The sequence below is a fragment of the Acinonyx jubatus genome, chromosome E2 (assembly GCF_027475565.1).
Source record: "Acinonyx jubatus isolate Ajub_Pintada_27869175 chromosome E2, VMU_Ajub_asm_v1.0, whole genome shotgun sequence".
Classification (NCBI taxonomy): domain Eukaryota; kingdom Metazoa; phylum Chordata; class Mammalia; order Carnivora; family Felidae; genus Acinonyx; species Acinonyx jubatus.
The window spans coordinates 57,162,238-57,175,313 of NC_069396.1; the positions used below are offsets into that span (position 1 = coordinate 57,162,238).

A 13,076-nucleotide genomic window follows, 5' to 3' on the forward strand; every position below is an offset into this window, starting at 1 on the left:
CAAAACTGTACCATTGTAAATCTTCACAGTTTTACCCGCTAGCTTGTAGTGACTGGTTATGGTAACAACACAACAGGAAAATAATACACCAGATACTCCGTTTTAAATTATGTTTCTTTTTTAGTCTGGGGGTTTTGTTTTGGTAGTCTGAGCTCTGCAAACTAGTTTGAATCAGTCCTGTCCAGTGATGTATTTCTGGGCCAGATACATTGCAAATACTTAACAAATACGTGTTGAAGCTTGGGTCACCAGGGGGTAGCAGGCCAGGAAGACAACAGTTTATGGATCAGGTGAGGCCTCGGATGTGGTCGAAACATCTGCAAAGCCTGCTGCCTTCTCCAGCCTCAGCCCTGGGGAAATGACGGCCAGGCTGTTCCCCTTCCTGCCTGGCTGCTGATGTGACAACCCCATGACCAGGCAGACCAGCCTCCGAGTGGCCACACCCTGTGCTTCTGCCTGTCCTGTGGGCACCAAGGCCCCTCCATCTGCACAGCAGGGACAGAGGCAGGAGACGCCATGACCCCCACCCTCACGACCCTGCTTCTCCTCGGTGAGATCTCAGGAGGGGAGAGGACGTCCCAGTCTGGGAGGAACCTGCGTCACAGCCAGGCCCTGGGCTGTTAGAGACCCCAAGCACAGGAAGCTCGTGGGAAGGAGAGGTTCTACTCAGGATTTGGGGCAACCCTCTCACAGGAACTCTTTTCCAGGGCTGAGTGTGGGACCCAGGACCCGAGCGCAGGCAGGTGAGTGTGTCCCCAGGTGTCCCATCCCACCTCCTCACTGGGGACGGGGGTCACCCACCAGGCAGCGGGGAATGGAGGACAGCAGTTCTGGGCAGATGGAGAGGGGACGTCTGGGGGTTTGGGGCTGAGCTGGGAACTGGGGGTGGGGAAGGTCTTGTGGCCCAGCCTCTGTTTCCTTCCAGGGACCCTCCCTGCACCCTCCCTCTGGGCTGAGCCAGGCTCTGTGGTCCCTTGGGGTAGCACTGTGACCATCTGGTGTCAGGGAATCCTGGAGGCCCACGAGTTCCATCTGGATAAAGACGGACACCCAGTGCCCTGGGACAGACAGAAGCCACTGGAGCCTGGGAACAAAGCCAAGTTCTCCATCAGATATGTGACAGAGCAGTATGCAGGCCGATATCACTGTTCCTGTCAAAGCCCCACTGGCTCCTCAGAGGGCAGTGACCCCCTGGAGCTGGTGGTGACAGGTGCGAGCCCCCTCAGGGTCCCCGCCCCAGGCTCTGCCTTCAGGGAGGAGGTCTGCTCCCAGAGCGTCTCCCTCTCACAGTCCAGCCCTGGGGATACTGTGGGGGGATCTGGGTCCTATTTAACGTGTCCCTTCCTCCTCTCCTAGGTTTCCATGCCAAACCCACTCTCTCAGCCCTGCCCAACCCCATGGTGACCTCAGGAGGGAAGGTGACCCTCCAGTGCACCTCATGGACGGGATTCCATAGGTTCGTCCTGATGAGGGAAGGAGAACCCAGACCCGCCTGGACCCTCGACTCCCAGCGACCCACCAGTGGACAGTTCCAGGCCCTGTTTCCTGTGGGCCCTGTGACCCCCAGCGCCAGGTGGACGTTCAGATGCCATGGCTATTTCAACAACACTCCCCAGTTGTGGTCATACCCCAGTGACCCCCTAGAACTGCTGGTCTCAGGTGAGGGAGTCTGATTTTTGTTGCATCCGTGTTTTGACCACCAGACAGGTTATGGAGGCTCTGCTCCCAGGGTAGCCCCATCAGAGGGTGGGGTGAGGGGGACACGGGATCTCACAGGTCAGAGACACAGAATGTGAGAGACACTGAGACCTGGGGGTCAGGACAGGAGAAGAGAGGTTTGGGGAGAATCTGCTCCTCAATCCACGACTGGTTGTCTCCCAGGTGTGTCCAGGAAGCCCTCCCTCCTGACCCAGCAGAGCCCCGTCGTGACCCCTGGACAGAGGCTGACCCTCCAGTGTCGCTCTCACGTCGGCTATGACAGATTCGCTCTGTACAAGGAGGCGGCACATGACCTTCCCCAGCACCTTAGCCGGCAGCCCCAGGCTGGGCCCTCGGGGGCTGACTTCCCCCTGGGCCCAGTGAACAGCTCCCACGGGGGCCGGTACACGTGCTATGGTGGACACAACCTCTCCTCCGAGTGGTCGGCCCCCAGTGACCCCCTGGACATCCTGGTCACAGGTGAGGGGACACGGGTTCAGTCAGGGTCCCCGACTCTGCACAGGCCCTGCTGGGGGTGTCCCAGGTGGTGGTGGCTGGGGTCAGGGGTGTGGGGTCCCCAGGGAGGGAGAGAGACAGAGAGATGGGATGGGGAAGGGGAGAGACTCAGAGGACAGACAGACAGACTCAGTTCAGAGCAAGGATGGACAGCCCCTCACCTGCCTTCCTCTCTCCAGGACAGCTCCCCTCCACACCCTCCCTCTCAGTGCAGCCAGGACCCATGGTGGCCTCAGGAGAGAATGTGACCCTGCTGTGTCAGTCCTGGAGCTTTGTGGACACTTTCCTTCTGTCCAAGGAGGGGGCAGCCGACCCTCCCCTGCGTCTTAGATCAAAGTACCGAGCTGGACATTACCAGGCCAAATTCTCCATGAATCCTGTGACCTCAGCCCAGGGGGGGACCTACAGGTGCTACGGCTCATATAGCACCTCCCCCCACCTGTTGTCACACCCCAGTGACCCCCTGGAGCTCCAGGTCTCAGGTGAGGGGCCCCAGCCCTGTCCCCTCTGTGTCCCAATGTTGTCTTCAGGGCCCTGTGCCCAAGAGAGCCCTGGGCTGAGACATAATGGAAGGGGCTCAGGGGAAGTGTCTCCCGAGGGGTCCGCCCCTCAGAGCACAGGAGGGAAACACGCCCCTCCCTCTCTGCCCCTTTCCTTGTCCCCGTCACCACAATTCTCCAGGTGGAGGAGGAGGGCCCTGGGGGCCGCAGGGCACATGAGGGAGAAGACTGTAAGCAGAGACAGGGTCTTGAAGGGAAACTCCAGCCCCCTCCTCTACTACTGTCTTTCCCCCCAGGATCCTCTGGAGAGCCCGGCCCCCCAGCCACAGATCCCAGCTCAACAGCTGGTGAGTCACGGTGACTTCTGTCCAGGGCTTTCCTTCCCGTGTTTCAGAGATGCCAGGGCGGCCACCAGGCTCCAGGGGCTCTGAGGCCAGGGGGAGGAGGGCTGGGGTGGTCATGGCAGAGGGAGAGGGTGGGGGCCCAGCTGGGGAAGAGGCAGCCCCCTTTGCCCCCCACCCCCCACCCCAGGAGCCTCTGCGGGCAAGTGAAGGTCTCTGTCAGGAGGAGGTGGGTGGGTCCATGGAGCAGGGGTTGGTTACACCGTCAGTTCAGGCACCTCTGGAGACACTGGCTTGGACACGCCCCTCCCCTGCCTGGGCCTCAGTTTCCCCAGGTGTAAAGGAGAGAGTCGTGGCCCAGATTAGATTTCCCCTCAGTTCTGGCCGTGGCTCCGGCCCCCTCCGGGGGGAGAGGAGGGCTCACGGGGAAGCCCCTCCGTCGGGATTCTATGGGGACCTGGCCCTCTGCAGCAGTGGGATGACCCTGGAGGGGGAGGAGCGGGAGGACAATGGCTGGGGGCCTTCAGGTAGTGAGGGGAATCTGGAAGGACCCTCGGTCCCAGACGAAGATGCTGGGACAGACCCGCCTGCAGATGAGGAGCCCAGAGCCCCAAGCTGGTGTTGGCCTGGGGGGGCAGCATGAGGAGAGCGCAGGGAACCCACAGCCCGGGTTCCAGTCCCAGCCCTGCCGCCTCCACGCTGGGCCACCCGGGACACGTGATCAGCCTCCCTGTGCCTCACTTTCCTGTCTGTGGAGTGGGCGGGTGGGGCGGCAGTCCCCTGCTGCGTGACCCTTGACAGGGTCAGAGGTGAATGCCCAGAGCCCAGCACGTGCCTGGCACACAGCAGGCGCCCAGTTAAATGGCATCACTGGCTCCTTCACGGTGTGGCTCTGCCCAAGGTCCCAACCGGTACCTGTACGTCCTCATCGGGGCCGCGGGGGCCTTCGTCCTGCTGCTCTGCCTCCTCGTCGTCCTCCTCGTCCGTCGCCGGCGTCAGGGCAAAGGCAGGAAGCCGGGTGAGAAGGGATGGGGGCGACCAGCCCCAGGGGGTGGTGGCTCTCCCGTGGGTGGATGGAGAGTGGCTCAGGGCGCCAGCCAGAGGGAAACCAGATGCGGGAAAGGCCGGCGTGGAAAGACACTTCTGCAGAGTCTCACGTCGGAGAGGCTAGAAAGAAAACACCTAAGGTCGGCACCCATGTGCCAATTGAAGGTGTTTTCTTCTCTTCCGTCTCGGGAGATGTTGAAACACGGGCAATATGTGTGAAGGGTTCCTTTCTTCTGGGATCACGTGGCGGGGGTCGTAACCTCCCAGCCCAGGGGGAGGCTGATTCCCAACTTCCTGCAGGGGCCGCAGACCCAGAGCCCCAGGACAGAGGCCTGCAGGACAGGTAACTCGTGCCCGCAGACCCCCGGGCCCCCACCCGCCTGCCCATCTATGCCCCCTAACACCCCATCTCCTCCCCAGCTCCGGGCCAGCTGCCGCCACCCAGGAGGAGACCCTCTGTGAGAGGAGTGGGGCCGCCCCGGAGGGTGGGGGCTGGGAGGGGCTGGGGGCTGGGAGTGAGGACGGCGTTCCTGCACGTGTGGCCTCGGCCCCTCAACCGCCACTGGAGCCCCTGGACCGCGGGGTGGGGTGTGAGCCCAGGGGACCTTGCCAAGAGATACGCCCCCCTTTCTGCCCCAGCAGATGCCGCCGTGCAAGACGCACAGCCCGAGGAGGGGGTGGAGCTGGACCAGCGGGTGAGACCCCTGCTCCCGTGCAGACCCCGAGGGCCCTCCTGGTGCCAAACGTAAACCAACGGACACTCCTGTGTCCTCACACCACCCGGTCGTGGCGGTGTCCCACGGGTGCCCTCTCCCTCCTTGGGCACCCCGGGGCCTCTTGCCGTGACCTCACGGGACCTCCCACGTGCCCCCCTTGACTGGTCCTCACCCGCCGTCGGACTTCCGGTTGTTGGGGTGCTCGCCCAGGTCTCAAGAGGGTGCATGAAGAAAGGAATCACCCGCAGGTCTCTAGGCCCCATTCGTTCATTTGCCCGGCAAATGTGCACGGAGAGCCCACCGTTTACCAGGCCCCACCTAGTGCTGCAGGCACGACAGTGAGCAAACCTGACCCACGCTCGGTGAGCTCACCTTGTGGGCGACAGACCGTATGCGAGGAAGTGGGCAGTGTCCTGGAGTGCAAAGTGTGGCTGGGGAAAATAAGGCAGGAGGTGGGGGTAGCAGGCGCAAAGGTCCTTAGGCAGCAACATGCGTTTTCGGGAAGGTGGGGGTGGCGGCCATGTGGTTGGAGCCAAATGAGCAAGAAACAGTGTCAGGAACAGATTCAGAGCTGTAGGAAGCACCCAGATGCCCCAAGGCTCAGGAAGTCCCTGAGGAGTCCACCAGGAGATTGACCTAAGCTGCCTAAAAGTTCGAAAGCATCACTCTGGCAACAGTGTGGAAAACTCACCGAGGCTGTCTAGTGGAATCAAGGAGACGAATCTCCCCCTCACTGTCTGTCTCCAGCAGGACGCGGAGGATGGAGACCCCCAAGGAACGACCTATGCCCAGGTGAGCCACTCAAGATCAAGACTCAGTCGGGGACCGGCCACTTCTCCTTCCCCCCTGTGGGGGGGATTGCCAGACACAGAAGCAGAGGAAGACAGGCAGATGGACAGTCAGGTGGGTCCTCTCTTCTCCAGGCTCCCAGGCTCGCCCCACCCCAACCACACACCTCCCCTCTCCCTCCGCCCACTGCAGGCTGCCGCATGTGACGCCCCCCCAGATGTGACCTACGCCCAGCTGAACCGCTTGACGCTCAGACGGGAGACGAGTGCACCCCATTCCTCCCAAGCCGGGGAGCCTCCAGCAGAGCCCAGCGTGTATGCTGCTCTGGCCATCCGCTAGCCCAGGAAGGACCCACAGCCCACACTCCAGGGAGGGGACCGCGGGGACCCCAGGAGGCGCAGGAGCTGCCCACAGAGGCCGCCTAATGGCCCCAGCCAGCCTGGACTCCTAACATAGACCAGTAAGAACTCCTGGGACCCTCTGGGAGTGACCGGATTCTGCCATCAAAGATAGCTAGAGCCCCTACATTTTGGAAATAAAGCAACAGACTTCTCGATAATCCGTGAGTGAAATAAGAAAACCAAAATGGAAATGGGAGAATGCTTACGCTGAATGATAATGCAAATGTTACACATCAGACCTATGGCACAGGAAAATTAACAACCAGGAACGATATATTAGAAAAGAAAAAGCCTAAAATTAACAACTCAGGCAACAAGAGATGTTGGCGAGGATGCAGAAAAAGAGGATCTCTGTTGCACTGCTGGTGGGAATGCAAACTGGTGCAGCCACTCTGGAAAACAGTATGGAGGTTCCTTAAAAAACTAAAAATAGAACTAACCTACGACCCAGCAATTGTACTAGTTAGGTATTTAGCCGAGGGACAGAGGTATGCTGTTTCAAAGGGACACATGCACCCCAATGTTTACAGCAGCACTATCAACAATAGCCAAAGGATGTAAAGAGCCCAAACGTCCATTGATAGATGAATGGATAAAGAAGATGTGGGGTGTGTGTGTGTGTGTGTGTGTGTGTGTGTGTGTGTATAATGGAGTATTACTCAGAAATAAAAAAGAATGAAATCTTGCCATTTGCAACTATGTGGATGGAACTGGAGGGTATTATGCTAAGCGACCTAAGTCAGTCAGAGAAAGACAAATATATTTTTTCACTGATGTGGAATTTTAAGATACAAAACAGATGAACATAAAGGAAGGGAAGCAAAAATAATAATAAACAGGGAGGGAGACCAACCATAAGAGACTCTTAAATACAGGGAACAAACTGAGGGTTGCTGGAGGGGAGGAGGTGGGGGGCTAAATGGCCAAGGGACATTAAGGAGGACACTTGTTGGGATGAGCACTGGGTGTTATATGTAAGTGATTAATCACTAAATTCTATTCCTGAAATCATTTTTACACTATATGTTAACTAACTTGGATGTAATTTTTTAAGAAGAAGAAGAAAGGAAAAGAAAAAAGCCTAAAAAGTCAATGATCCAAGTTATCATACCAAGAATTTAGAGGAGGAAAGAAGCAAATTATTCCAAATGAAGGTAGAAGGAAGGAAATCATAGTGATAAGAGTAGCTACTAATGAGGACGAACAAAAAATAAAGAAAAATCAATAAAGCCCAAAGTGTTCATTTTTTAAAACAATCACATTTATAAATCCTAGTCAAAATGGCCAAGAGTGGGGGGCACCCATTATCATTTTCAGGAGGGCATCACATCCTACAGACTTTAAATCAGTAATAGAACATGATGATCGATTGTATGCCAATATATTAGAAAATGTAGATGAAATGAACACAATCCCCAAAAATACAAGTTTCCAAAATGATGAAGGATAAGTAGAAAATATGTATCACCTTATGTATACATTAAATGCATTGACTCTGTGATCAAAAATCACCCCCCAACTGAAGTGTGGGGAAACTGACAGAAATGGAGAGCAGATTGGTGGCTGTCAGGTCTGGGGGTGCAGAAATGGTGAAGTGTTGGTCAAGATTATAGGTATAAGATTAAGAGATATATAGTTAGTTCTAAGATTATACATTCTGGGGATCTGATGTATAGCATGGTGACCATAGCTATACTGTATCATCTTGAATGCGGCAAAGAGAGTAGATCTAAGATGTTCTCATCATATAAAAAAGGCAGCTATGTTATGGGATGGAAGTGTTAGCTAATGCCATAGTGATAATCATCTTATAATATATACATGTGTCCGTTGAGGAGGCTTCATTGGCAATTTCCTCCAAACACTTACAAAACACACACACACCAGAATTACACAAGCCTTTCTTGAGAATAATAAAAAAAAAAAAAAGGAAGTAATATTTTATCAGGCTAGGAAAATATTGACACCAAAGCCTGGAAAGGAATTTATAGAATGGGAAAGGCACGGAACGATGTCTCACATAAACTTAGATGTAAATCTCTAAACAAAACATTCACAAATAAGATTCAGCAGTATATAAAAAGGACAATACGTCATGACCATACTGGATTTTGCAGGGAAGAGGAAGAACAGAGTAGCTTAAAGTATTAAAAATCAATCAATATAATCCAATACATTAACAGAATAAGTTAAAAAAAAATGACCATCTCACAAACTAGTGGTTGCCAGAGGGGAAGAGGGTGGGGATGGGTGAAGCAAATGAAAGAGCTTAAGGGGCGCCTGGGTGGTGCAGTCGGTTAAGCGTCCGACTTCAGCCAGGTCACGATCTCGCGGTCCGTGAGTTCGAGCCCCGCGTCAGGCTCTGGGCTGATGGCTCGGAACCTGGAGCCTGTTTCCGATTTTGTGTCTCCCTCTCTCTCTGCCCCTCCCCCGTTCATGCTCTGTCTCTCTCTGTCCCAAAAATAAATAAAAAAACGTTGAAAAAAAAATGAAAGAGCTTAAAAGGCATAAACTTCGAGCTAGAAAATAAACGAGCCACAGGGATGAAAAATACAGCATAGGGAATATAGTCAATAATATTGTAATAATTTTGTTTCTGACACTAAATAACTACACTTCATATAGTGAGCATTTCATAATGCATGTAATTGTTGAATCACTATACTGTTCACCTGAACCTAATATGTCAATGTAGATGATTGTACTTTAGTTAAAAATTTAAAAATGAAGAAATCTCAACAGGTGCAGACAAAGCTTTTGATAAAATACACCAACAATTCATCATGAAAATAAAAACTCATCAGATATAAAAGGTTGTTTCTTAGAACTTACAGAGGCATATTTAGCAATCACCACTTAGCCAATCATTTTTAAAGGTGAGAACTCGAAGTCCTCTCTCTGATTGGAAATGATGCAAGTATGTTTCCTATGACCATTTGTATTCAGCATGGCATTGAATTTATTTAACTGGAGGTACCAACCAATTAAATGAAACAAAACAAAGTGATAAGCACTGAAATGGATAAGAATAATAATTGTATTGCTTCAAGATTACACAGGTGTGTGCGCAGAAGATAAAAAATAATATAAAGATGTATTATCCAAATTAAAAAGTTTCCTTGCCATTTGCAGTGACATGGAGGGAGTTAGAATGCATTATGCTAAGTGAAATAAGGCAATCAGAGAAGACAAATATCATATGATTTCCCTCATATGTGAAATTTAAGAAAGAAAACAGATGAACATATAGGAAATAGAGGGAGAGAGAAGAGAGGGAAACAAACCATAAAGACTCTTTAGAGAACAAACAGGGTTGATGGAGGGAGGTGGGTGGGGGATGGGCTAGATGGGTGATGGGTATTAAGGAGGACACTTGTTGGGATGACCACTGGGTGTTGTACGTAGGTGATGAATCACTAAATTCTACTCCTGAAAACAAGATTGCACTGTATGTTAACTAAATTTTTTTTTTTAATTCCAGATTTACTGGATACATGGTCAATATTTAGAAATCAGTTGCATTCAGAGTTCCAGTTCTGGATGAAGATAGAGTAGGTGGATGCCCCCCTATTTCTTTATACTGGTGAGACTGATTATTTACTTCTGACCTCCAGAATTATAATAAATTTATGTTATCTTAAGATACCAAGTTTGTGGTCATTTATGACAACAGCAATTAGAAACTAATACAACCACTTAAATTTTCTTTTGATTAATGTTTGCTTAGTACATTTTTCATTCTTCTACTTTTTTATGTTTTTATTTATTTTTTGAGAGAGAGAAATAGAATGTGAGTGGGGGAGGGACAGAGAGAGAGAAGGAAACACAGAATCTGAAGCAGGTTCCAGGCTCTGCAGTGTCAGCACAGACCACGATGTGGGACTTGAACTCACAAACTGTGAAATCATGACCTGAGCTGAAGTCAGATGCTCAACTAATTGAGCCACCCAGGCACCCCTCTTCTACCTTTTCATGTGGTTACATTACATAAAATTCACCATTTTAACCATCACTAAAGCATATAATTCAGTGGCATGAAGTATATTTACCATCTTAGATAATCATCACCACTATCCATTTCCAGAACACTGTTATTATACCAAATGGAAACTCCCTACACATTAAATAATTACTCCCATGTCCCTTTGCCACCAGCCCTTGTCAATCTCTGTTCCAATTCCTATGTCTGTGACTTTGTCTACTTAGTACCTCTAAGTGGAATCATACAATATGCGACTTTTTGTGTCTGGATTTTTTACTTAGCACAATGTTTTCAAGATTCATCCACATTGTTCATTCTTTTGCTTTTCACCCATTTACACCATTATATTTGAAGTGAATTTCTTATAGACTGCAAATAGAGTTTTGCTTATCGTTGTTTTTCTTTTTTTAATCTTTAATTTTTTTTTAATTTACATCCAAGTTAGTTAGCATATAGTGCAACAATGATTTCAGGAGTAGATTCCTTAATGCCTCTTACTCATTTAGCCCATCCCCCCATCCCACAACCCCTCCAGTAACCCTCTGTTTGTTCTCCATATCTAAGAGTCTCTTATGTTTTGTCCCTCTCCCAGTGTTTATATTGGGAAGCAAAACTAATATAGTTGTTTTTCTTAAGCCCATCTTAAAATCTTTGTCTTTTAAGTGTTGTATTTAGATCATTTACATATAGTGTAATTCCTGATAAGATTGTTATTAGATTTCCCATTTTATTTTTGTTTGTCCCCTCTTTTGTTTGTTCTTCTATTTTTCCTCTTCTGCCTTTAAAAATATTTTATTGACATTTTAACAATATTTATTCTTCTAATCCATGATCATGGATTGTTTTTCCATTTCTTTGTATTTTCTTCAATTTCCTTCATAAGCTTTCTATAGTTTTCAGCATACAGATCTTTTACATCTTTGTTTAGGTTTATTCCTAGGTATTTTATGGTTCTTAGTGCAATTGTGAATGGGATCGGTTTCTTTATTTCTCTTTCCGTTGCTTTATTATTGGTGTATAAAAATGCAACTGATTTCTTTACATTAATTTTCTACCCTGCGACTTTGCTGAATTCATGTATCAGTTCTAGCATACTTTTGGTGGAGTCTGTCAGGTTTCCCATGTGCAGTATCATATCGTCTGCAAAAAGTGAAAGTTTGACTTCATCTTTGCCAATTTTGATGCCTTTGATTTCCTTTTCTTGTCTGTTTGCTGATGCTCACACTTCCAACAGTATGTTAAGCAACAGCAGTGACAGTGGACATCCCTGTTGTGTTCCTGATCTCAGGGGGAAAGCTCTCAGTTTTTCCCCATTGAGGATGATATTAGCTGTGGGCTTTTCATAAATGGCTTTTATGATGTTCCTTCTATCTCGACTTTCTCGAGGGTTTTTATTAAGAAAGGATGCTGTATTTTGTCAAATGCTTTTTCTGCATCAATTGACAGGATCATATGGTTCTTATCTTTTCTTTTATTAATGTGATGTATCACATTGATTGATGTGAGAGTATTGAGGCAACCCTGCAGCCCAGAAATGAATCCCGCTTGATCATGGTGAATAATTCCTTTTATATGGTGTTGAATTCGATTTGCTAGTATCTTGTTGAGAATTTTTGCATCCGTATTCATCAGGGATATTGGCCTGTAGTTCTCTTTCTTTGCTGGACCTCTGTCTGGTTTGGGAATCAAAGTAATGCTGGCCTCATAGTATGAATCTGGAAGCTTTCCTTCCCTTTCTATTTTTTGGAACAGCCTGAGAAGGATAGGTATTATCTCTGCTTTAAATGTCTGGTAGAATTCCCCAGGGAAGCCATCTGGTCCAGGACTTATTTGTTGGGAGATTTTTGATAACTGATTCCATTTCTTCACTGGTTATGCATCTGTTCAAATTTTCTATTTCTTCCCTTTGAGTTTTGGAAGTGTATGGCATTCAATGCAATAGCAATCAAAATTGCACCAGCATTCTTCTCAAAGCTAGAAAAAGCGATCCTAAAATTTGTATGGAATTACAAAAGACCCCGAATAGCTAAAGTATTATTAAATTTAAAAAGTTTTTAATGTTTATTTATTTTTGCAGAGAGAGAGACAGACAGAGCATGAGTGGGGGAGGGGCAGAGAGAGAGGGAGACACAGAATCTGAAACAGGCCCCAGGCTCTGAGCTGTCAGCACAGAGCCTGATGCTCGAACAAACAGACAGCGAGATCATGACCTGAGCCGAAGTCAGACCCTCAACCAACTGAGCCACACAGGTGCCCCACCAAAGTAATATTGAAGAAGAAAACCAAAGTGGGAGGCATCACAATCCCAGACTTTAGCCTCTACTACAAAGCTGTAATCATCAATACAGTATGGTGTTGGCACAAAAACAGACACATAGACCAATGGAATAGAATAGAGACCCCAGATTTGGACCCACAAATATATGGCCAACTAATCTTTGACAAAGCAGGAAAGAGTATCCAATGGAAAAAAGACAGACTCTCTAACAAATGGTGCTGGGAGAACTGGACAGCAACATGCAGAAGAATGAAACTAGACCACTTTCTTACACCATTCACAAAAATAAACTCAAAATGGATGAAAGACCTGAATGTGAAACAGGAAACCATTAAAACCCTAGAGGAGAAAGCAGGAAAAAACCTCTTTGACTTCAGCCGCAGCAATTTCTTACTCGACGCATCTCCAAAGGCAAGGGAATTAAAACCAAAAATGAACTATTGGGACCTCATCAAGATAAAAAGTTTCTGCACTGCAAAGGAAACAATCAACAAAACTAAAAGGCAACTGACAGAATGGGAAAAGATATTTGCCAATGACATATCGGATAAAGGGCTAGTATCCAAAATCTATAAGGAACTCACCAAACTCCACACCTTAAAAACAAAAAATCCAGTGAAGAAATGGTCAGAAGACATGAATAGACACTTTTCTAAAGAAGACATCCAGATGGCCCACAGACACATGAAAAGAAGATCAACGTCACTCCTCATCAGGGAAATACAAATCAAAACCACACTGAGATAACACCTTACGCTGGTCAGAGTGGCTAAAATGAACAAATCAGGAGACTATAGATGTTGGCGAG

At 48.8% G+C, this 13,076-nt stretch overlaps 2 protein-coding genes across 20 annotated transcripts in view; one reads left to right on the top strand and one right to left on the bottom strand.

Annotated features, from left to right (window-relative positions):
• The window catches only part of RDH13 (retinol dehydrogenase 13), a 280,844-nt gene that overhangs the window by 74,246 nt on the left and 193,522 nt on the right, over positions 1–13,076 (bottom strand). The gene's annotated exons all lie outside the window — the stretch shown is intronic.
• LOC106980902 (leukocyte immunoglobulin-like receptor subfamily B member 3) lies at positions 502–12,731 on the top strand. 19 transcript variants are annotated; one of them, XR_008293657.1, is made up of 13 exons: positions 502–550; positions 708–743; positions 926–1,210; positions 1,357–1,659; positions 1,882–2,178; positions 2,394–2,696; positions 3,011–3,061; positions 3,957–4,073; positions 4,403–4,445; positions 4,523–4,560; positions 4,742–4,797; positions 5,566–6,067; positions 9,490–12,731. XR_008293657.1 is itself a non-coding variant. In XM_027037291.2 (13 exons), the coding sequence occupies exons 1-13, from the start codon at positions 517–519 to the stop codon at positions 5,944–5,946; spliced, it is 1,866 nt and encodes a 621-aa protein (XP_026893092.1). In that variant the 5' UTR covers positions 502–516; the 3' UTR covers positions 5,947–8,268. The 19 variants fall into 19 exon arrangements, 16 of the variants coding, with proteins under 16 accessions (XP_026893092.1, XP_026893097.1, XP_026893099.1 ...); XM_027037291.2 differs by lacking the exon at positions 9,490–12,731 and having other exon boundaries at positions 5,566–5,721; positions 5,800–8,268; XM_027037296.2 differs by lacking the exon at positions 9,490–12,731 and having other exon boundaries at positions 5,566–5,610; positions 5,800–8,267.

Coding starts and splice junctions, on each gene's coding strand:
- LOC106980902 (XM_053210628.1), top strand. CDS start 517: ATGACCCCCACCCTCACGACCCTGCTTCTCCTCG. Junction 3,062..3,956: donor AGATCCCAGCTCAACAGCTG/GTGAGTCACGGT, acceptor GCTCTGCCCAAG/GTCCCAACCGGTACCTGTAC. Junction 4,798..5,565: donor GGGTGGAGCTGGACCAGCGG/GTGAGACCCCTG, acceptor GTCTGTCTCCAG/CAGGACGCGGAGGATGGAGA.